This window comes from Monomorium pharaonis, chromosome 3, assembly GCF_013373865.1.
Source record: "Monomorium pharaonis isolate MP-MQ-018 chromosome 3, ASM1337386v2, whole genome shotgun sequence".
NCBI classification, from domain to species: Eukaryota; Metazoa; Arthropoda; class Insecta; order Hymenoptera; family Formicidae; genus Monomorium; species Monomorium pharaonis.
In genome coordinates, this window is record NC_050469.1 from 12,159,122 (window position 1) to 12,184,717 (window position 25,596).

Here is a 25,596-nt window from a genome sequence, read left to right on the forward strand (position 1 = left end):
AAAATTAAAAAAAAAGTTAAAGATGTATTAATTTATTATAAAAATATACTATAATCTATTATACAATCATTTTTATCATAAAATACATTCAAGTTCAACTGAATAAGCACAAATACACTGATGTATAATGTAAAAATTCTAGTCTTTTTTATTTGCATAAACTAAAATATTCTAGATGTATAAAAAACAGTATCAATCTGATTCGTTTTGGCTTATAATATTTGGTAATTGAATAGGTAATAGGCTAGCTTATAATAATACGTAATATATGTAATGCACTTAATCTTAAATACCTATTTGTGTGTGTTTACATATCACTTATTTGCTACATAACTTTTATAATTTGACTGTTTTGAATTATTAAGATTTTATAATATTAACATTTTTTAATGTAACTTTGGTGCAATGATTTGGTTATGGCTTACAATATTTAGTAATTATATGTATACAGGATAGCATATAATATGTAGTGTTATATATATATATATATATATATATATATATATATATATAACCAAATTTTTATACATATTATGTGTGTGTCTATATATCATTCATTTACTACACAATTAAAAAAACAAATTTTTTCAGTTTGTTTTGAATCATTACAATTTTTTATAATATTAACATTTTTTATATTTTTTTACAATTTATGCAATTTTAAAGTAATGATTTAAATGATCTATTGATTGTAGAGGAATAAAAGTATTATTTTTCATAGCTCTTCATTCTTTCAATGAATTGAATTCTTACCAGTATTTTTTTAAAACATAGATATTATGTAGTACTTTAGCATTCATAAGTTTTTTTAAATTACATAGCTTGCTTTTTTCGGAAAGTTCCGTTAATATCTGAATTTAATAAATTACTAGATTACTAGATCATTTCAAATTAGCTTTGCAAATATTTAAATATTATACACATTATATTTTAAATAATTGTTCATAGAAATTATTAATTTTAATAAAAAATATAGAAATGATATTTACAATAAAATTTTATATTGACATTGCGCAAGTTTCAAAAATATTACTGAATGTCCTAATCCGTTAAAAGCTGTCAATTCAACCAAGAAGTGTAATAGTTCGTAGAGAATCTTCAGGAAAAGTTTCTAATTCCGCGATGGTGCCAAAGTTAAAGGGGACTGCTATTCCACCATCGAGAACCAAACCTGCATCAAAGCATTGTGATTTCACAGTGACCTTTTTACAGAAACCACGAGTATGCACATCTTTTGGAATGGGTACTACGTTGTTCATTATCATATCTCTTATGGAATAACACAATTTGGAATCCTCTGTAAACAAAATTATACTAACGTAACATCATTGGGGGATGTATGGATCCGTGTAAGATAAATGAACTTATAAAGTCCACTGAGAAGTCATATTTACATAACACGTACTGACCTGCATCAAATCGTAAGCTACTATTAAACGACGAACAGATCATATCAATTTCGTCACTGGTAAATTTCCGTTTGGTATCTATGAGGTTTAATATCTCCCGCACGGTTTGATGATTCAGACTGTGTATAGATTTATACCAAGATGTTGACCCTGTCCCAGTGCTCACACACAAACCGGAACCTTTTATTTTATGATAGTTTTGCTCCTCATCAAATTTTACAAGTAAAGAACTCGTCCGTGCCGATAATGTTTCGCCCATAAAAACCTAGGGACAAAAACCAAGCCTGAGACATCCATGAAAGAGTAAGTTGGATCACCTGACTTCTAATACTTGCATGTATATTGAGGAACATTAATAAACTCACTTCATTAAGCGCCAACCAAGGTAGACGTCTTTCTTTTGGTAATTTGATATGTTTGTTTTCGAACTTCTCGTTCAAATAAAACCTACAAGTAAAAAATACATAATAATTAAAATTTATACTGAGAAATATACAAATACAAATGTATATATAAAAAATGTATATATAAAATGTATATATAAAAAAATTGACTGTTGCTAGTAAAGTTTGCAACATATAAATATGTACATGTTTAATCATTTAATTACAACATTAATCATAACGTTAATAGAACGTACTTGTCGCCAATAAAACGTCCTTTTTCATGCATATGAAAAGAAGCTTGCCATATTTCTTCTCCTTTTAAAGTGATTCGAATTCGTCTTCGCATGAGTATATTGTAATGTCCTGCTCTTAGCATTTCAAAAATTTCTGGTATAGTATTCGTATATTTTGCTGGTAATAGGAGGTACCCTTCTGACTTTTCAGGATACGAATTAATACCCATTATAGGTTTTTTATTGTTAAATATTAAATTCGAAGCTAAAAGGAACGTTCCGTCACCGCCGATCGGCAGTATTAAGTCCGCCCATGTAAAAAGCGATTGACGTAAACTTGTTCTGAAAAAATACAACAAATTTTTCTTTACAATAAACATTTAAAGATTAATATTTCAAAAATTATGAAGTAAAAAATAGGAATAATTTATTTAAGTTTATTTATACACATATATTTTTTAACGTTTTACAAACTTAATAAATTAAAGAATGGGAACTTTGTTTTTTTTTCTGATTATATTTTGATTTACAAAGAGATTTAAATTTACCTATCTATTACCCTATACTCCACATTCATTTTTTGCAAGATTTGAACAATTTGATTTTCTACAGCCTTGGTGGCTAAGTGGCTGGCGAACATGGTATTATAATCCGAACCTCTTTCTAGCAGCTTCAACTTCAGCTGGGCCTCGTTGAGCCCGGGTTCCCGTAATCTTTCAAAATGGTACCGAGATAATTTTGCCACAACAAGTACTTTTTTAGGCACAAAACTAGATTCATTTCGAAAAAAAAAGCGCAGACTCTTGTATACATTAGAAGGAGACTGTATAAGCTGCAACGTTCCTAAAAAGAAATTGTGAATATTAGCTGCTGCAATTAATTTATGTTTTAGACGAGATCAAATGTTATCTCTCTCATATGTATAATTAATGAACGTAATATTTTTATTAAAAAATTAATCTAATTTTGTTTTTTATTAATAATACAATTTAATAGTTTAATAATATTAATAATAATTTAATAGAATCAAGTATTAGAGGCTGTATCTAAATATGTATTTTTATCAAGTTTAATTAATTGTGAAATTGGAAATAAATGTATTTATAAACTTCTAGATTTTATTTGGAATAATCACTACAAAATACGTGATAAAATTAGATCAAATTTGTGAAAATATCATATATATGTATATTAATTTATAATAATTAAATTGTAAAATATTAATCAAAAAATGAATTAGACAAATAATTTAATAAAATTAATTCGTTTGTTTTTATTTGTCAAATAAGAATGTAAAAAATATTAATTGAAAGATTAAAGCATTTTTAAAGGTAGAGCTTTAATTTGTTTCAAGCATGTTACATCCAAAAATATGAAAAAAATATTCTCTTATAAAATACGATAAACTGTTTCTTTGATTGCCTTTGACCTGATATATATCTTTCAATGATATGAAATTGTTGCTTAATCGGTTGATAAAAAGTAATTATGAAAATTGAGCGGTCAATTAAAACGTCATAAGAATGTGCTCCATTATACAATGTACTACAGTGAATAATATTTAAATACCTAGGACAATAAGGCACTAATCTTTTTTTATAAATGGTTGTTCTTATTGGAAATGGTTGAGTCAATGGTTACGTTCAAAAAACACAACCGTTGCACAACAGTTGAGTAATTCGCTAATATAATTGGTCCAAATTTAGAGATCTAACAGTAAGGATCACACTTATGTTTTCTGAACGTAACCAATATCATCCGCGGTACCATGAGTATGCAAATCATGGCGTGGAAAAATAAAAATGACATTACGCTGCACTTTACTGCACTTTTCGCGCTTGAAACGGGTGATATGTTTAAGTTTGTATACATTAAAGTTTTGCTGTCAGCAAAAGGACAACAGAAGCCAGTAAAACGCCAGTAAAATGATAAGAAAAAATTTGTTTCTAAAGATGTATTCAACGATACCCAATATCCGTTATTCTTCCGATAACCATGGCGCTGGTTAATTCTTATCAGTTGCATGCTTTTAAGGTAATTTATTGCAACGAACGAAATGCAAAATACAGTAAAACAAAACAAAATATGCAAAGAAACCGTTTGGCGAATACACTTGTTCGCCGCGTGTAAACCGAATTATCATACTTACTAGCAGTTCCACAAAAGTAGTTGAAAACCGTCATCGCATGATGATCGAGGTAACATTCACGTGGGCAACACCGAGCCGTCGCGAATGATGAGCCGCTCCGCGGAACGATTGATCGACAGACGCTTAACTAATCCCCTCTCGCCGACACGAGCCATGCGGCGATCGAGTACCGTACTTCGTTATCTTTGTACACCTGTACCTGTATACACGTAATTCACTGTCGCGAATAAAGCCGTACGGTTTGTCCTCGTCGTATTTACACTACCATCAGTACCACAGTACCATAATCACATAATGCGCACAATGGCATGCAATGGCATGATTCGCCCTGAAGTTAGCCTCATTGCATTGATCAACATTGCGCGTGCGCTGCGGCGGCGAATTTAAATCTCACACGCGTCAAATAACAAGTATGAATAATAAAAATTTAATTAAAATATTAGAATGATAAATACCCGCGAGATTTGCAGAAGTATTCCAATAAATTTATTTTGTCGGCAAAAATACTTTGGTCTATTTTTTATATACCTTGATTTATAGGTGTTAGGAAGTTTTAACCATTCACAAAAAATTTTATTGTAGTTGCCAAATGAAAAAGTCGCACTATATAGATACACGCTTCGCTTACACTTTATTAATTCATTTGCAATACATTAATTAAGTCTGTTTAAATAGCATCGAGGCTACCTAACGTATGCCTTCGTGTATACGATAGACAAACAATCACCTAACTTAAACATCTCTCCCTCTCTTTCTCACTTATTCATTCACTCACTTTCATTGCATACATGCACTCTCATTTACCTTTCTCTCTTTTTCTTTCATTCTCGTGTTTGCTCACTTGCTTTCCTCTTATACATTTCCTTCGTTTCTCTTTATCCGCTCCGTTAATCGATATTAATTATTATTACTATTACCATTGTCTCTCTCATTTTTATGTACTATATATATATATCATATGATATATATACATATATATCGTAAGATCGACGTTTAAAAACTAAAATTCGTATAAAAAGCGTCGTTTTTTTATTCATACTAACAGTGTAACTGTACTATTTAAATAATAATTAAATTTTAAAAAATTATTTGTTTCTGTTGCGTGTCGGTTTTGTCGTCTGAATGTATGGATGTCTAAACGTATCGGCTACTGTATGATGGTGCGAGGCGCGATGCTCTAAGCAACACGGCCGGTGAAGAACAACTCGGTAAGATCGACAAAATGCCCTAAAATTTGCGCTTTACATTAGTGAATTTATATGTATGTAAACTAATTGCAGTCTCTTGTCGTTATATATTGTAAAAGCTATTGTAAATGCTAATATTTTTGTTGTTGAAGAAGGTAAAATTATACGTGATATCGAGAATGAAGTGGAGACAAAAAAAAAAAGAGAAATCGAATAAAATGGCTAGTCATAACTTTTATAAATTAATACGCCGAGTGTGCGCAAATCGTGATAAATTTTACATTTTAGCTGCGGAAATAGTAATCTAATAATAATTAAATTTATAAATTCTTAAAATCATAAGATTTAGATATTTTTTATTTGTATCAGTAAATTCTCACAAGTAAAACTCACGAGCTAATTCTTGGCACTCGACGCATTAAGACGCTTCGGAATTTTATAGTCATCGCGCAACTTCGTCAGCGATCTTACCGGATGTTCGTTTCTAAATTACGACGCTCTGTTTCAGTCGCACCTCGAACGATATTAATTACTCTTTACTTCGTAATCGCCCCTCCGCCGGCATTTATACTCTAGCTAATACTTTTACACGCTACGAATGTTTTTTTCCTTTTTCTTTAAATCGTAATCATTTAGCATGTCACACTACGGATGAACTCCCTCACTCCGGGTCTCTCTCGCTATTACCCAACTATTTCGCTATTACGAGCAATAATGTACATCAATTACATACAAAACAAGATATAAGTGTTAATGTTCTCTTGTTACATTGTCGACACCGTCTCGCGTAAGATGGTCGCACTCACAAATATACCATGTTATTATTAATCAGAGAAACTCGCCGCCGTTTTGACGATCTATCGTTCGCAGCACGAGATATAATCCCATCGCGGACACCTACGAGAACACTGCGACGATACTTCGTTCGAAAGATTTTTCGACGATCGGCCGATTGTCCTTAGAAAACTCCGCTCTGATGTAGGAGAGAATCGACGCGAGTCTCCGCGTCGTCGAACTCGACACGGAGGTAAAATTGCGATATAATTCTTACATTATAATAATAATACTACGCACAGTGTAATTATACGAAAACTTAGCTTTTTAATGACAACAAAAACGCAATCGCGTTCGTTACTCCCGGTTAAAAATTCGAAACTCTCAAAAGGCGTTCTCTATGCAAGGCGTTCTTCTTACTGTATTCGAATAATCTTCACTGTTTATTCACGGTTGATCGTATTTTTGAACGCGCTAATTAAGTTTCTGGTGATGTTCCTGAACATCTACTTTTATCTGTATATATGTTGCGTTGATGCAGAACTTTTATGACTTCTACGAACGAAAAACAGAAAACTAGATGTTACTTTCGAAGGTAATGATCAACATTTCCGCGTATGCAGAATTAGTTAATAACCTCTAAATAATAAATAAAATTTCTAGATTGATAAGCTTAACGCAATGCGAATCTCTCTAACGGCAGTGAAAGATTTTGGATTTGCACACGCAACATATACTAGTCGAAAAACGACATTGTGTTGCATAAATTAAACAGACGGAGTATTCTAGAAAGATTTTACTTTTTTTCTACGAACAATGTTCTCAACATTATCGTTCATACATGGGGTACGCAAGACCCGACACGTAGTTAATTAATTAGTGGGAATAATCGCTGATTATGCGTTACAATAATCGTCTAAATCTCTTCGCTTTTAAAAACGTAATTGCGGTAATAGTTAGATCCTAATACTTATTAATTTTATCAAATTTTAAACATCCGCGAATCAATATAACGGTCACAGTAAAGATATATGTATAGCCTTGTCTTAGAATACTGATGTGTGAAAATATGAATATTTTCTTTCTTTTCTTTCTCTTCATTTATATTATGAATAGTTTCGTTCTGCAGACATGTTTTGTCACATAATTCATAAGTGAAACTCGAAACTAAATGCAAAAAACATAAAAAAACAAAATGGTTATGCGAAACGGTGTTAAGATCTTTTCTTCAATTTGCAATACGACGGTTCAGATGGTCGGAATGAATCCTATTCGTAAATTGTAAAAAAACTTTTATTTTCTCTGTTGATCATTCCTTCACTTGTGCCGAAGAGAATAAAGTTCTATTCATTCATTCATATTTGATTATCTAGACTGTCGTATTACAAATTCAAACATTAACTTCGTTCATCGTTTTGTCTATTCTACTTCTACGGCGAATAATACCCTTATCGTGCTCATCCGTGGGCAAATGTACGTTTGAATGTATGTATGTTGTGACATGTGTACAATATATGTATATAGATTCTGTATACATATACACTATATTCATATTCATATTTATATATTTGTATATACATATATAACTTCTCTCTTTTTCACATTTATTACTTTGCAAAATATTTCTTTTGCCGACAATCGGCATTAAGCCCGTATAATACAATCGCAAATTACATTTTTGTCGCTTAGGCAAATGTTCACTTGTTTATCGGTAAGTACAATGACCATTCGCATTGCTTCGTTCCAATCGATGAAGACAAAACAATGCGCGTACTCCTATCCGATTAATCACGTCAATGTCGAGAAATGCTTGTTTGCGGACCAAAATCTCGACCTAAGTGTGAAGCTTCTGAAGACACCTTTATCAATATTCGTTAAACCAAAGCCGAATGTCCGATCGGCTGTATTGTGAGAGCGTCTCGCTATAATACTTTACAATGAGTAAGTTTGACAAAAACCGCGTTATAGGTGCTAACAAAGAAATGAAGTACGAGACATTTGTGTCACAGTATACCCGAATACTAGAGCATTTTATGAAACGCGAGAAAAACGCACTCGCGAACGTGATAAACAGTGAGAATGATACGATAGGCGAGAGTATACCCGCATTCGCAACAATTACTATTACAATGGAAAATTCGGTCGGCCGCTAGAACGAGGCTGACTAATGCTCGGAAGTGAAGTGGTAGAGAGATGGACCAGTCCTTTTCGACGACTGTCGCGATCAGTGACGCGGCGCATATCCTAATAGTAGAAATGAGCGAAGCTGTTGCAGGTGTTGCGCGAACGTACCGAACCTCAGCTATGGGTTTGTGGATGCGGAGGCGGTGCGCCGGTGATCTCGGTCCAGCGCATTTCGAAGAAACTGCGCATCCCGTGGCCGGCCTTGCCCACAGGACTGTCGTCCTCGTTGAATACCTCGCAGTTGATGAACATCTGCCTGACATCGGCGCAAAACTCATCGCGAGACTTGTACCTGCATCGAGAAGCACTCGTTGTGAAAAACTTCAGCCTTCCAATGCCGACCAAGGTTGACGATCGGTCAAGTTTTTTTTTTTTTGCGATCAGTCTGTGTATATGTTAGATCTATTAGGCCTGTTTTAAAGACCAAGAGATTTTGAGAGATTTTGAAAGGCAGCTAAAGATAGTACTTTCACTTAACTAATCGCTGGCGCGTATTGAACAACTTACGCGGAGTCCTGCAACTTCTTCTTTATCGTACTGAGATCCATGGGGGTTTTTATGATTTTCTTGTAGGTCGGGAACTGTTTGGTGTTCACCGGCAGGAGGAACGGCCAGGCCTCGTCCTGCTGCTCCAACTGTTCGAGGAGTATCTTACAAGGCGCCAGCTCTCGTTGTTGCTTCTTCGTGAGCGTCCGATTGTTACCCTCCTTCCGTGGTGAGGCGGTAGGAGTCGGCGGTTCCGACGAACTGACATCCTCTACGTGCGTGTTCGATGCCGTTGATGGCGTTGGACTGCGGCGCAAAACAACAGAGAAATTATTTGCACGATTAGCTTCCGTTCTGCAGGAGGTTTTCCGTCATAAAAGCCTCTGGACGAATGCGCAAGGACGAATTGCATAAGATTCGATCGTGTGTCCGGCTGAGACGGGTACGCTGCTCCCGATGAATTCTATTTGCGTTCTCTCTGACTCTCTGTCTCTCGTTCGCTCTTTATTATTTTTTCCGTTCTATTTTTCGCCCTCTTGCGCTCTCTCATTTTTTCCGACTCGACTTGAAGGCGGCTCTACTGTTACGATGAATATTTCTGAGAAAATACCTATCCCACAGTCGACGATCGCAAGTACACTAGACAACAACGATGTATCATGAATGTACACAGGGTGCCCGGCGGAGAAACTTGAGACGAGACACTGAAGGAACAGAAATCACTCGAAAAAATTCTATCAGTGACAACCGCCTTCAAAGAATAAAAAATTAGATATAGCTTCTCATAGAACACCCTGCATATGAAAGGAAAAGTTCCTCAAGACGACAAAAATTCTCGGCGATATTGCGACACGGGCCGAGAGGATTAAGTAGGTAATCGCATAAGTACAATGTATACAGATAGTTTTCGTATACAGTTAGATTCGTTTTGAGATTACTTTATTCAATCGGGAATAATGCTTGTCCGCCATATTTGCGGTTGCGATGAATATACTGTTTTCTAATATACTTCGCATGAAACGTCATTAAGCCAGCAACTTGACAATGTTTGTTTGTTTTTAACGTAATCACCTAGCTGGTGGATGATCAGAACTTTCACTTTCTCTGGTGCCTCCCCCTTTGGTATGACTCCTTCGACTACTATTTCTCTTCTTTGGTTGTTTACTGTGGCAATTAGAGCAATACCATTTTCCTCGTGGCATCTGTAAGCAGAATGTGTTACATTAAAATGCTTGCACATTTGACTTTATTAAATAACGATATTAAATATCTACAAAGACACCTTTCAGCAATTACTTACTTTTGGCATAACAGGATTATGGCAGTCAGTGTGATAAGCCCTAGGACAGAGTTCGCAAAGGACCAGATTTTTACCCACTCTCTTTCCGCACACTAAACAATTACGTTCACCTGTTGCTTTGTTCATACATTCGTGACAATACCTGAAATAAACAAGTAGGAAAAGCTTGTAACTTTTTACTTAAAGTAGAACCGAATAGGAATACACAAAGAACGTTACTCACCAGTCACCATCAGGAATGTTTTCCATTTTTGGACGGAAACAGTAAGTATGGTAGCCACGGTCACAGCCATCACAGAGCAGCAGTTTATCTTCGTTGTCTCCACTATGACAAAACTGGCAATTCTGCAACCAAAATGAATAAACTTCTCATTTAAAGGAGAACGGAAGTTATCTTTTATATAGCTAAAATAGCATAAAGATTATAGCATTGTTTGTTAGTTGAGCATTTTGAACAATTTTTAAAAGCAAACAACAAAGCTCTAGATAAATAATTTGTGATAATATTAATAAAGCGCAAAAATGATTAAAAATTGCGCAAGAACTAAATTATATAAACAAGATCTACATATAATTTATCCAAATTTAGTATAGCATATAAATTCACAAAATAATAAATGTTATTTTTGAGTTTAGTTATCATATATCATAAAATAAAATATGCTATGTATGCATTTATATATTATAATAAAAAATAATAAATATATATTGTAATAAATTAACATAAATCCGTGCAATAATATATGTGAGCAACATATCATAATAATAATAAAAGTAGCAATGACAGTTTTGAACGCATTAAAATGTAAAAAAGCAAACTAGAGCTATGCGACCGCAAAAGTTAAAAAACAAAGTAAACAATAAAAAAATGAACAAATAGTAAGCGGCAGTTTTGCATGCAACCGTTACGTTAAACTCTGACCACCATTGAATGTACATTTTTGACGAATATTTCGCTATTTTTGATTTTATGATTTAATGTATGGATATGGATATAAACATTATGTGTTCCAATTCAATAATTTATAATTCGATGGATGTGCGTTTTAATTATAATATATCAACTCCATCCACATAAATTACGTAAATATGTGTCCAGGCATCGCGCGAACAGAGCGAAATCCAACGGATGTATGCAAATTTTATTGCCATATTCTTCGCACATGATGTATATGAAAATTTTGGAATGAGACTGGAAGCGGATGTTATAAAAATATTATCGCGTGAGAAACATTTAGGTTTTGGTCATCGAATCGAGTAGACACCTGTCGATATCCATTCGAGGCGACGTATGCTCTGTGAACCCTGTGTTCAATGGAAAGGACAAAGGGTATTAGGAGAGGTAGCAAAGGACGATTCGGTTAGTAAGTTAGTGCGAATACCCACAGAGGTCTGAGAAGTAGTCAATAGCTGTTTGTACTGATTGGTAGCTTTGAGTGAGACGCAGCGGTTTCGTAGCTTGGCGCAGACCGAGTTTCTAGCTGTTGTTAGACTCACAGCCTTCATGATGCTTTTATCCCATGCGATGCTGGCCTCGAGCATGTAGAGCGCCATGGCAAGTTGCGCCGACGTGTGTGCTCGTGCTGTCGCTTCCCGCCAGGTGTTCAGACCCCGTGGCGTCGTTTCCTCTGGCGGTGCAGGCGCCTGGTTATTCTGTTCGGAATTATTCGAGTTTGCGTTAGCGGCCGCTGCTTGTTCCGCCTTGAGAGCTGCCAAGTTGGGATCTCCCGTGCTACAAAATATTATTATCACAAAATTAAAATATTATTGTATATTGTAAACCTTTCGCTCTTCATAAATTTGATCTAAATGTTATTTTAATGCTTTAATAATAATAATAAAATAAATTTTATTAAGAATAATTATTTATATTTTGTCGATAATTTTTATATACAATTTTTCTGCAAAATATCTAATCATAAGTTTTCCTTTTATCACCGAATACTGAAGAAATTTTGAGACATAATTATTATATACAAAAAAATGAAATAATTAAAAAAATTTATTTTACCAAACGCCTAAAGGTGGTTTCAAGTATCTCCTTTCTATAGCTGCTTCCAAAGAAAGGAGCCTTTGCCGCGCTTGTTCGACTGCACTAATCTTCTCCATCTCATTCAACTTATCGATTTCCTCGGCTTCTTCGGTTCCCGCTCGCGGCGGTAGCTTCCAACCTTTGACTTGCATGCTAGCGTTAGCCACTTTATCTTCAAGCGCTTCTACTTGCTCCAAGAGTTGAGCATCTACTCGTAACGCAACCTGTTCGCCCCAGTTGCTTGGATTATCAGGCTTGGGAATTGGCGTGTTGGGATCGTCTGGTTCTACTTGAAGTTCCGTGGCGGCCATGTTGCCAGGATCAACGTTAATTTTACCAGTTACAGCTAGGAAGGACTCCATTGTCGCCCATGTTGTGCGTTTCAATTCTTTCTCACGGACTCCGCGAGAATGTAGATGCTCAAGAAGTTCTTGGAACGTATCGACATCTGTTATTCTCCACCAACCGTATCTCAGATCTGTGTAAAGTCATATACGATTAAAAACTTAGAAAACACAATTATTCTTATTTCATATTCTCATTTTAATATTCGCGAACTGATTTGACTTACCTTTTGGCACCGGTTTAGCTTCACCAGGAGGCGGTAAACCGTGCACTTTCAAATATTCCAGCTGTACTGCCTCATCTTGAGTTAATATCAGGGGCGCTGGACTGTCGCATCTATCGTAACTTGGACTAGCGGGCGGCGGGAACACTGGGATTCTGAGCTCCGTTGGTTCAGCTATGCCAAAGATTTGCTTAGTGCTGGGTCCTGGAGTATCACACGTTTCACGCGGTAAGATGGAAAACCAATTAGGCTCAGGATTGCTGTTGTCTGAAATAATCGACATAACTAATATTAATTAAAAATATTGAAGAGTCTGTTCCAGGCAGGGATTCATAGAAACTCACTGGAAATAAAGGAGCCGTTGAGTTCCTTCCCGTTATGTAGATTATTGACATGGTTGAACTTGTCGCCATTCGGTATTGTTTCGACGATTTTATCTTCCATCATTTTCACCAAAGGTTTCGTCATATCTTCGTCCGTTTCCTCATTCTCTTTTTTTACTTCCTCTTTCATGTTGACATCTGTATTGACTTCTGTCTCCTGTTTTATTTCCTCGGATGTAACGTTTGTTTTCGCATCTGTCATTGTACTATCGGCATCGTTGTTTTTCTTTTCTTCCTTTACACCCTCGGAATTCTCCGAGCCGCAATTTTGTACAGGCTCCTTCTTACAGTTGACCTCGTCCATCTCGGATTTTACTTTATCCCCATGAGATTTCGTGTCCTTATTCTGCTCGTTCAAATTGTGCTTTTTTTCATTTTTAACTTCGTTTGGTGCCTCATTTTCGCGATTTTCAAAATTCATTTTGTTATCACCCTCTTGTTTCACCTCGGATTTCTCTTCTACCGGCATGTTTTTGTACTTCTCATCAAGCTCTGCTTGAAGTTCAAGAACTTCTGGTTCGGCACTCTCCATAGCTTCCACGAAGATGCCGCCAGAACATGCTAATTCCCAATATCTCCTCCAATACCTATCCTGGCCGAATATATGTGCACGGAGTTGCTTCGAAGAGCTGTTCAGCTTTTGCAATTGTTCTTCTGATTGTTTCAGTAGTTTATCCAATTTCTTACCCAATTCTTCACCAGACAAATTCTTGTCTTCCTCCTAAACAAAAATTTTTCAAATTATTCATCAATATCAACCTATCTAAATTTAACTTAAGAATAAACTTAAGAGAGCTGTTCTAAGATACCTCTTCTGGCTGAGTGCCTTCACTCTCATTTTCAGACATGTCTTCTACCTCGTCCTCGTGATGAATTTCGTCCGGTGTAGGTGTCGTACCTACGGCAGTGGACGTAGTATTGCCTTCTTCCTCACCTTCCTTCTTCTCGATGGTGATTGTATCGCCAATCTTGTTTACAATTACGCCCACAGCCTCCATTCGGACTTTTCTACTATGTAATTGTCTAAGCCTGTATAAACACAAAAAACAATAAACAATGTTATCAAAATAAATTTGAAAAAAACCAAAATTTATTTGTAATATATCTTCAATTAATTTAATTTAGCTTCTCTTGCATATCTTTAGTAAAAAGTGTTTAATATTTTTTAATATTATTAATCCATAATGCCATTCTTTAATCAATTATTTCCTCATATCATACAACTTACTTTCTAATTTTGGTATCCAGAACAAATCTTTCCTTCCTCAACTGAGCTACAGTTTCGAGGCTTCCCTCTATCTGTCTGATCACAGCCTTATTTTGCAGTAGCTCGTTGCACAGGAAAGCGAGCATCTGCGCCTTATGCGTCGGATTCAACGCTAAGAAAGGCTTATCTCGTAATCTTTCCGACATCTTCCACGTTTCGTTGTTATGTAAGTGCTCATAGAACTGTGCGTTCTTTCCCGAGCAAGTCGAAGCGTAATCGCCGCCATTCTGATGATGATCGGCAAATTTCTTGTCGCGTTCACGCTCAAGGCACACCCCTGTCAGAGCCTTTACTTCTCCGGTTGCGTTTGCGTACAAATAAATTCGCAGTACTTCACTAATGTTGGCGTGAGTAATGTCAGCTTGACGCAAACTCTGACCCAAGCCCGTAGTGTGTCTGGCCGGCTGCGGGATTCCTGGGTCTTCAATGGCACACACCAACAGATGCGTCATAACTGACAGCATCTCCTCCTCGGCTTCCTCATCGTTGAGAAGAGCGAGTTGAAGACTCTTCAAGCTCGGTAGCGATTCCATGTCTGCAAAATAGAACAATAATAATCGATTTCGAATTAAAATAATGAATTTTTTATTGCAAAATATATAAAACAAAAGGTGCTCACCAAATCCTAAAGTTTCTCCAAAATTGTGTAAAAATTCGAATACCATGACAATGTCTGCAAACGCTTGCCCAGAGAGTTTAAGTCCAGGTATTCTTTTAATTTCTGGCAGTGGTCTATGATCTAAAAGATTAGACAAAATTAGTTAGAAGGTCATTAGTTCAACAATCTCATTAATTAAAACCGCATAAACTTAGTTTCAATCCAAGTTCTTAACTCGCTACATGACGTAGTAAGGGCAATGTTCTCATCGCATAGTATCAGTCGCTCTTTTGTTCGCGTACCTGTCAGTTCCATATCCTCCACAGGCTTGCGAATTTGTTCGATCAATTCCATCTCGACTCTCCTCTGTTCTGCCCGCTTTTCTTTCGTCGCTATCCTTTCGGCCCTGGCCTCCAGGCGTTTCTTCTCTTTCTCCTCCATCTTCCGACGGTTCTCTAGGGCCCGTACCAGAGCCATGTGCTGCCTCCTTCTCTCCCTCTCCTGCAGTCATCGTTCATCGTTATAGTAACACATAGCAAAACTAATTGAAGCATTCATGCAAATAATAACGAATCAAGACAAAATTGCGAATAGTGTATAGACTCTCCATTATGTTTTGCCAATAAAGCGTAGTATATATGTATGGAGTGGAAAATTACAAGAAACTATTACTTTTTACTGTTCATCAAACTCAGAATAAAATAGATCTATTCTAATATATCTTGAAAAATATAAAAAATTCACATGCTTTTTGAAAAGCATATTTATAAGTTAAATTTAGTTAAAATTTAGCTAATTCGAATGTCCAAAGGAATGAGCACTTAATTATTATCCAAATTTCCATACGGTTTCCGTGATCTTCCACTCTGTCTTTGTATGTCACGCATGGACCAAACTCTACAACCGTCCCAAATACTCTTCCACGCATTACACATTACGAACAGTATTGTTACACGGATGCACTGATAGTCACAGAAGAGCAATTCGAGCGCATCGTGACACAAAAAACCGTCCGTTTACATTGACAGTGCGCAGAAAAAAAAACCGTGCAGTTTCTAGCAAACCAGATCTAGCCCGAGCTATGAGAATTGGTCTCTTTCAGTCCTAAAGTTCTTAAAAATCTCAAGAAAAAATTCTATCGAACGCGTTATTATATGGTAACACAAACAAGAAATTTTCGGTTCCCTAGTACTGAATTTAGAGGTGCGAACGCGTACTTTTTTTTCACAGGATGTAAGCTTATGAACTGCAATGATTTGTGGAAGCTGAAGCGGCTACAGATCGATTAAATAAGCGGACAAAGATATGACATGCCGAGAGAGGTCTCGAAGATGATAACGTGTAAACCGCGACATGTGGTCCGACACAAGCCATCGTTAGATCTCGAATTGACAGTCGTCGAAAACTCAATGGGAATGTAATGCATAAGCCGTTTGTGTGCACGCCGCCAGTTTGCGATGTAACGCAGAGCCAATGCGAGTTAGTTGCAAGTCGCTAATTCGTTAATGCCGTTCTGTTAGACGCTAGATTGGGTATGTGACATACCAGCTCGACGGTGTAGAGCATCTCGCGCTGCTTGGTGAGCTCCTGCATGTACATCTGCGGCACAAAACACATCCACAGTCCACTAGTGCTCAAACCGCCACACTCAATCTAACAATCTTTCCCTCGCTCCCTACCGCGTAGATGTTCTCTACTTATCGACTACTTTTCTGCCACAGAGTTAAATCGTGTCGCGAAATTGGCAGCATGATTGACTGTCCTTTCGCGACAAGATTGTTGAACAATGTTATGCTGAATTGATTTTTCCAATTTCAAAATAAAGCCAGCACGATAAGTGACAGCAGGGTGTCTCATCTTCATTTTCGTTTATCAAATACAGAGTTGTCGACATTATCTTTGCAAGAACTTAAAAACATCACATGTAAACACTTTGCAATTTTCAGTAGTTAAAATGTTTGTTATATTTAATATGATTAAATGTCTTACTACAATGCAATTCTTGTAATGAGCTCTTATTAAAGTTTATTAAAAACGAATAAAAAAAGATTAAAATTTTATCTGTTCCGAACAGTTTTACTTTACGAACCCTTTATGTTTGTTGTATTGTATATATTTCGATGGAAACTCGGATTCGCAATAATTTTTTCGTTAAAAAAGATTTTAACTTAAAATTCGTCAGTTGATCTGTAATTGAAACCTATTGCGAAGATTGGACATCCTGCGTGTAATATGCATTGATGAAATACATTTTCCCGAAAATGATATATTAATTGCATCAGCAATTTTATTTTTCCAATGAATATTGGTCGATTAATATTGGTAATATAAATAATGAGTTAGAGCTGTGAGTTTGAAACAGGAAATGTTAGGTTTTTTTTTAAAGTGAACATATTTTATAACGTAAATTGAAACTTATTAGCTGAAGTAATATATAAAATAATAGCATTGTATTCCTCGTATACACTAAATGTATGTATGCAATTAATTTCTTTAATGTAATTCCTATTCAAAAATTATTGTTAAATATTAAAATAACACAATTTCACATTAAAATAATACGATTGTCTTGCTTTTAATAAGAAACGCGACTTGTTTGGAAACAATGACATGAATAATTTTACTGTATAATATACTATTTTTTAAGATTGCAAATAATGTTTCGCGTTCATTTAAAACGCAAAAAGATCGTGATGTAGAAAGAAATAATTTCTTGGTTTTTAAGAAACAACATAACTTTTTATTTTAAAATATCAAATATTTTTAAATCAATTCTTTTTGAGATTATATTTCTATATATATTCATGTCATAAATTAAAGACATAAGTCCTTTGCAGAAATGTCTACAAATCTTTACAATATCAAAAATTTCGAAATAAAATATTCCATTCAAACATTCCTACGGAAAAAATTGCATGCAGATTACACGAAGTTTTCACTACCAGCAAACACCGTTTTTTCCGAGATTGATTAATAAATTCTATTACGTAAAATATTCTGTTTGACATATCCACACTATGTAAAGTAACTATGCTGTATACGCTTCTAGACAAACAGAGTTTCCGGTTTGTTCAGAGTTCGGTATCATCGTAAAAATAAACGGGAAACAACGAACGAAGACGATAAAAGTAAAACAGAGCACCTCTACGTCTACGAGAGACACGCTCACCCACACTCACGCAAATCTACAGCGACGAAACGATTGACGGAGAACGGTTCGTTTTAAGGCAAAAACTCACCTGCTCCTTTAGCATGACCGCCTGCTGCCTCTTCAGCTCTCGTTCCTGTGAAATTAAAGGGCTTTTTAATACAACTCTGGTATTGCATGGTCGTTCGTTCGCGTATTACATCTAACTTTAGGCGACTCGAGAGAACAGGGTCGCACATTAACATAGTAACGATTGTTGAATTACCTGTTGCTTCCTTTGTTGTTCTTCCAGTCGGATCTTCTCCACCTCTTCCTGCCGTTTTTTCCGTGCCTGCGCATACGCCATACACACGTCACTCGCATCCGTAATCATGTTTATTAAGAGGAAACTTAGGCAATTTTGTCTTTTATTCGCGGGACCGCTCGACATTTACGACAAGAGAAAGAGACATTGTTTCGGCGACAAAAACTACTATCTCATTATCGGCACTAATAATTGGTAGATCTAAAATTACCGTACTCATTTTTCGCAGCGATAATCGAGAGGGTTGCACGAGCAGAGAAGCTATTTTATTATTACAAAGTTCAGTTTCATTTTAAATATGCCGGAAACGTTAAATTAAATAATTAAATTTGTTCTTGTAATCGTTATTTGATAATTGTAAGTCAGAAGTAAATTTATGAAAGTTATCATGTAAGATTTTACATTTTTTTCTATAAAAAATTAGTCTATATTTCATAAAATAATTTGTAGAAATATTTGTTAATTTTTCTTATTCATTACGTACAGCACTGTTTAGAAATTAAAGTTACAGAGATAATGTCACAACTTTCAAGATTTCCGAACTGTATAATTTTGACAACAATAAATTGTCATTTATAAATACCTTCCTAATGCGAATGTTCAGTGCAAACTAGTAATTGTTTTATAAACCGACCGTCTCGATTTCCGCTTCCCGATTTACAATTACGTTTTTTTGGACGAAAGAAATTCTTAAATTGTGCAATCAATAGCTACACTATAAAGTTTTCCGTCCGCGGGAATTTTTTTCCTTCGGGTTTTGATTTCGTGACATTTACAGTGTAATTGTGATTCGAAGACTATGTGTGGAAAGCGATATCTAAATAGCGCAGATCAGTGATAGGGATTAAGCACTACTCTAAAGTTCGGGGATATAGCTGGAAATTAGTAACGGATGCATTTTTATACTTTAATGCCACATTATTTCAAGCCGATCCTTCCTCAGCGCGGATTTTCTGTGAAGGCGTCGTAACTTTTTAATAATCTACCTCGAATACTTAATTAAATATCGAGTTAAAGTTTTGATAAAGTCCGTTTTGAATTTAAAGAATCAAACAACCTACTTTTATCAGTTTGCACCCTTAATACGTCAAAAACAGACTACGCTGGGGTTTCGGGATTACAAATCGTATCTTTGCGTCTTTCCCAGCTACGCTCATACTACAAACTATATATCTGCTCTGCTAAATGTCCGTAGTTTACTCTCGTTTCCGTCGACTCGGCGATCCGATTATTGCGCTCTCGTGGATTCTTTATCATCGGATATGCTAGGCTCATTGTAATAGCCGTGAAATAACGTACGCTCAGTTTCTACATACCGATAGACATCGCATATTCAATTAGCGCAATAGGTCCTCGTAAAAAATTGTACAAATTGTATCCTTGTACAAAGAGAGAAAGAGAAAAAGAGTAGTAAAAGCATGCGATTTAATATAAAAACCCCACCAAGAAATTGACGCGTATATGCCGAGACAGCAGCCAAGCATAACGAAGACTGACTCGCTCGTGAAAGATCTGAGAGCGAATTCGACAGCAAGAGAACACGAATTGAAATAATTATATTTAATTATTATATATAAATAGAAGGAAAAAGAGAGTCCAACTATATGTGAGAGATAATGAAAGAGCGTAAATTATTATTATAAACCAACACCATTAAACAAGATAAACAGAGACCGAAGAAAAGTAGAATATGTGGAAAAGTGAAAAATCTCAGCCGGGCATGCAAGGAGCCAAGCAATACTCGCCTATGTATGCACATATTATAATATATCAACGGTACATATGTACCATCGCTTAAGCTGATAAAATATTAAGGCTATCGTGTCGTTTCACCTAGGAAATATAAAAATATAACAGTAGATAATACATAGTGATAAAAATATATGTAATATATATGTATATATATTTATATATATGTGTATATATAAAAGTACAGGTGTCATATCCATATTGCGCGGGTAATTCGTGTGTCGTTTTTCGTCCGCAGTACAACGAGAAGGTAAAGGAAAGCTCTTGTATATACTTGTGTAGCGAATACTCGAATACTAGAGACAGGTCTTTCGAGAAGTATGGCATGCTGGATAATCATGTAGCTAGCTGTTATTTTGTATAGTGACAGGAGAAGCTAGGCACAGGATAGCATTGCGACAGTAGGTTCATATATTATCGTATGTATATATCGTGCCTACGTATATCGTCAGCCTTAACGTGCCTCGATCGCAGTGTCGATCTAGCATCTGGATCCCGCGATTCTCGATGGACCACGGTTTTTCGCCGATCTCGAAAAACACGCTGGCCAACGAGAACACGAGAATCGACATTGGTGCTTCTTCTTTATAATTATTCGGCGGATTTCAGATTTCTCGTTTGGAAATTTGCCCTTTATCGGCAACTACTAATGGACGGATGACTAAATCATAAATCTAAACACCAATTTCGAAATATACCTCGAGTTAAATTAAAAATATTAAATTGAGTAAAAAATCAATTTACTTTAGATGATTTACTTCAATTAAGGCTTTATCTTCATTTTAATGAGATGTTAATGAAGGATGGTAATGATAATATTAATTTTTCTTATGTGAAAAAGTAATGTAAATTGAGTGTGTGTATTCAAATTAAAGACAATGATAGAATAATGATCTTATGATACAAAAAGAATCTATTTTGTTATAAAATTTTATATAATTTTTAGATAAATTATTCAATTAATAGAAACTTACAATTTTTTAAGTTAATTCATAGCAAATATAATTAAATAAAATTTTCACTATCAAAAATAAATATTTTTACGAATATTATATAATAAACACGGTTACTGTAGTAATAAAAATAGAATTCCGAAATCCGCTTGGCCGGACGAAGAGATCGGCCACGTTCAACTCTACGAAAGCACGGTGGTGAGCATCTATATGCATGTACGTGTGTGTATACATATGTAATTTTCTGTTTCATCGCTATGCGACATAAAGTAGTGAACGGGAGTGAATTCATGACGTCAGTCGCAGGTTCGTCTCTTCATTTTGGTGGTACACGTCATTACGTTGAAAATTGTTGAATGTTATAATGAGAAAGCTCGAAGAATTGTGAAACGCTACGATTAGAAAAATATCATGAAACTCTCCGACTAGAGAGTCTCTTGTTCGCGTAGAAACATTAAAGACTTTGAGAAACATGGAATTTTATGCACAAAACGTAATTTTTTATCTTTGTTTCAATTCATAAACCGTAAAAAGATATTTGGACAATTAACAACTGAGATATTGTTTGTTAATATGATATATATATGTTGAAACGTATTTAAAAATTTGCGTCTGTATTTGTAAAATAAAAAATAAATTTAAGAATTAGAAAAAGAAAAACTAGCAAGGAGAATTAACATTCTCCTTGTAATGTATACTTTATAAAGAAGAAGAGAGAACGTCAATGTGTCCATTTATTTCTTTCATTGAAACGGAATTTGATAGAATTTTATAGTGGACTTTATTTTTCAAAGCAAAAAAACGTTGAAGAGAACGTTGAAAAGCGTGTTGAAGAGACGACGAAGGCTGACGCAAAATGGTAAAATTCGCACGATATTCGTCTGTGGGAGCACCGGAAGCACTTATATTATTTCACCCCACGCAAACACACGTAGAAGAATCGCGGGCCGCGAGCCGGGTATACTCACGGTAGTTGTTACCTCCGGGGATCTCTTCGCCCTTCTATCGCAAACCGTGTCCGGATCGCGGAGGAAATTAAAGCCAAGGGGAGAAAGACAGGGACATCCGGAAGTAATAACGACTCACAAGACAATATGACAACACTCATTAGTGAACATGATGTGGTGGTCGATGATGGATCCAAGTGGCGCATATGTCGGAATATCGAGCTTCGATACATTACGTGAGGGATATCAATGGGGAATCAACGGGTCCATGGGCGGGCAAAACCGTGGACAGAATGACACGGGTGGGGAGGGGTCGGGATGCGTCATACGACATCTTACCTCCAGAAGTTCCTGGCTCTGTGTCTGGGTCTGTGCCTGCTGGGTATTGTCCGGTGGCATGGTCGTGGTCGTCGTGCCGGTCGACGTGGTGATCGATGACAGGTTCGACGAAGAGATTGATGTCGTCATTGGCTGCGATGACGGCACAAGGCCCGTTGACGCCGGCGGCAGGGTCAGGGTGGGGTAAGGTGGCGGTGGTAGTACTGGCGGTACCACCTGCACCTGCGGAGGCGGCACAACTACACCAGAGACCAGAGACGGCATCGTCGTGATCGCGGTCGTCGTCGTCGTCATTGTCGTCATTGCCACCGGCGTGCAGAGTGCGGCCGTGGTCGACACGAGAGATGACATCGACGGCGACTTCTTCGGCGGCACATCCTCGACGTCCGTCTGATGCATCATGTCCCGATTGCGCCAGCTCTCGGCGATGCTCTCGCGATTCTTCCAGATGGTGGCAACCGTACTGCTCGCCAGACCCAGCTCGCGAGCTACGTCGCTCTTGCTCTTGCCGCGCTCGATCTCTTGGATGATCTTCATTTTCTGCTTGATCGTGAACGCGAGCCGCTTTCGACCCTGCGTTGGTGGTGGTTTACAGGGATGCCCAATATATAATCGATCGCGTTAATCGGGAAGGAAGGTGGTCGTTTAGTAACCACGTGCGACCGGTCGTTCGCGATCGACCGGCCGGGATTGAATCGAGACGATACGCGGAGATCATTATGCAGATTTTTATCATACAAGAAAATATTTACCATGCAAAATATATTAGAAATAAATATATTAGTACATATCGCTATTTAATATTTCATAAGAATAAATAGATTAAAAATAATGCGATACTATCGGCAAATTGATTCTACGGTCGCGTTATTATTGCTCTTATTAATGACTCTGATAATCGCGGTTTTATGAACTCCGCGTACCATCCTTTAAAAGACTAAAATATGTGTAATTCCGATAAAGCCAATTTAGATACTATATAAGCACATAAAAGCGGTTACCATTTAAAAAGAAAAAAAATCACGCGACATACTTGTTGACTATTTATGAAGATATAAAACAATTTTCTCGACTATCTCTCGTAATGTTGAACATAATATAACAACACAATACACACATAACAAAATAATAACGCTCTCAATTACATCGATACTAAATTACGCCAATCTTAGTTAGCTCATCTAAATGTAATGTGCATCTGATAATGTACATCCGTTTCGTATTTCGTTCTCTAGGTTCCAGGAAAAAAATCGATTAGGATCGGTTATATACACTTTGGGCATCCCTATTTCGCGTATTTTCCACTACATATGAGCCCACGTGTAGCTACAGTTACTACACTATTGTGTCGTCTGACGTCTCCTTCTATTCTTTCAAATTGCACGGACTGTGTGTGTATGTTCGGGCCAGTGATGTGCGTGTGGATGTGGAATGCGTGTGTGAATGCGAGGAAACATGAACGAATGAGTGACAGTGATTGAGGGAGACAGGGTGATAATCTGGCTTGCGCGAGGATTCCGATGGGGTAGTTTGGAGGACTATCACAATGGATGGACTTTTGAAATTTCTACAATCGCGCACCTCTATTTCGGGGTTTTCTCTCGCGCAGAGAAATTTCCAGAATAACGTCAATCCCATTAAACACGATTATATTCCAATAGCGAAATGTATCCTCGTCCTTTGCAAGATTAAAATTGAAAGATTTGTCTTCGATCTTATGGAATACGATGGGATTCGGTAGCAAATGGGAAACATTTCTGAACAATGTGATTCCTTATTCAATATGCCTTAATCCTTAAAAATTTTGCATAATTTAAAACATTTTTAGAAATAGTAGTAACGATAACTTTCTCATACGATTACAAATGATGTACATTTTGACTAAAATGTAGAATCGGGGAAATATCAATTGAAATTATAATTTTGATCGAAGGATGAAATTTCAGATAATACGATTCGTCTATTTCTTCGATAACCGAGTACTTCTTTGTCACGTAAATTTTTCGTCGTCAAAAACAATTCTTAATGAAAAGCAATTATTTGTCTCATTATCCAATGACATCGCAAAAATGATGGGAAACAAAATTTATCAACGATACTTCTGTTTATAGCGTACATAAAAGCATCAACAGTATCGATTGAGAACACATGGAATTGTTTCAAAACAGATCTCGGTGTATGAAATATCGAATATCGCGTAAAGAATTTTGGAATTTAAACAAATACTGGCATCCATATTAATTTATTCACGATCCTTGCGTTCGCATAAAAAAAAAAAAAAAAAAACTAAAAATTCGACGCGTGTGTATTTTTTTTAACGTATGTACACCAAAAAGAAACAGTAGATCATAAAAAGAATAACATTTTTCTTTTACTAGACAGTTTGAATGCCAGAACCGTTTTTTTTTACTTTATTTTTTTGTTCCCTTTTTCTATAGTAAGTAGTTGCGTTTGTTTAATAAAAACAAAATTATAACACTCAATTTTCAACGATTTTCATCGAAGGTTTAAATAAATAATTTGACAAAATTAAAAAACAAAAAATCAAAAAGTGCATGGAGGGAAAGGGGTGTAAGGTCGGAGGACATGCTTTGGATTCTCCTGTCACTATCGCTAGCGGTTTATTGGTTGGCTATGGGTGTCTCGTGTATTCTGGGACATTAGAGGTTGTAAAAGGTTCATTGGACGTATATATAGTATAAGAAAAGAGTTTTTCTATACAAGAATATTAATTAAAAAAAGTTGTATATAATATGTATATATAGACAGATGTATATATATATATACGGAGATAATATATATATGTATATATATATAAATACGGCACACACAGAGAGCATGCGACACGCACGACAGGTGGACAAAATACAAAAAAACGTAGGTATCCCAAATAGAATAAGAGAACAGTTTTTTGTGTGAATGAAACAACGAGATCGAGACAAACGTGAAGGAAACTCGGTGATAGACGTCGACTTACCTCGAGAAGTTGTTGATTCCTGATTTCCCGTTCTCGTCTCACGGCTTCTAGTCGCTCCGTTTTCTCTTGCTCCTTAATAAGCCTACAATGAGGATATCATTAAGTTCACATAATTCCCGAGCGATAAAACGTTCGATTGAATCATTAATCAAGAGTTGCCATAATTATTCGTCCGTAAATATTATGAACGTTCGAGAGAATTCGAATTCCAAATTAAAGCGAC

General features: G+C 36.0%; 2 protein-coding genes across 12 annotated transcripts in view; both read right to left on the reverse strand.

Annotated features, from left to right (window-relative positions):
• Positions 1-629: 629 nt before the first annotated feature.
• On the reverse strand, positions 630-4,655 carry LOC105835953 (NAD kinase 2, mitochondrial). The gene is made up of 6 exons (XM_012679637.3): positions 4,178-4,655; positions 2,577-2,871; positions 2,050-2,370; positions 1,775-1,856; positions 1,410-1,674; positions 630-1,297 (listed from the first exon to the last, which is right to left on the reverse strand). The coding sequence occupies exons 1-6, from the start codon at positions 4,209-4,211 to the stop codon at positions 1,065-1,067; spliced, it is 1,230 nt and encodes a 409-aa protein (XP_012535091.1). The 5' UTR covers positions 4,212-4,655; the 3' UTR covers positions 630-1,064.
• A 273-nt stretch (positions 4,656-4,928) lies between these two features.
• Positions 4,929-25,596, reverse strand: part of LOC105835952 (bromodomain adjacent to zinc finger domain protein 2B) — a 156,579-nt gene continuing 135,911 nt past the window's right edge. For 4 of the 11 annotated variants that reach the window (XM_036284648.1, XM_036284652.1, XM_036284651.1 and 1 more), the window contains 18 exons: positions 25,374-25,455; positions 22,397-22,969; positions 18,370-18,435; positions 18,196-18,240; positions 16,502-16,555; positions 15,259-15,457; positions 14,978-15,097; positions 14,320-14,893; positions 13,901-14,120; positions 13,053-13,812; positions 12,712-12,993; positions 12,120-12,618; positions 11,495-11,840; positions 10,332-10,453; positions 10,109-10,250; positions 9,880-10,010; positions 8,830-9,114; positions 4,929-8,614 (listed from right to left, as the gene is read on the reverse strand). In XM_036284648.1, coding sequence (XP_036140541.1) covers positions 8,437-8,614; positions 8,830-9,114; positions 9,880-10,010; positions 10,109-10,250; positions 10,332-10,453; positions 11,495-11,840; positions 12,120-12,618; positions 12,712-12,993; positions 13,053-13,812; positions 13,901-14,120; positions 14,320-14,893; positions 14,978-15,097; positions 15,259-15,457; positions 16,502-16,555; positions 18,196-18,240; positions 18,370-18,435; positions 22,397-22,969; positions 25,374-25,455 — 4,678 coding nt within the window. In that variant the 3' untranslated portion in view covers positions 4,929-8,436. The remainder of the gene's footprint in view (positions 8,615-8,829; positions 9,115-9,879; positions 10,011-10,108; positions 10,251-10,331; positions 10,454-11,494; positions 11,841-12,119; positions 12,619-12,711; positions 12,994-13,052; positions 13,813-13,900; positions 14,121-14,319; positions 14,894-14,977; positions 15,098-15,258; positions 15,458-16,501; positions 16,556-18,195; positions 18,241-18,369; positions 18,436-22,396; positions 22,970-25,373; positions 25,456-25,596) is intronic. The other 7 variants (XM_036284657.1, XM_036284647.1, XM_036284653.1 and 4 more) reach the window with 6 other exon arrangements.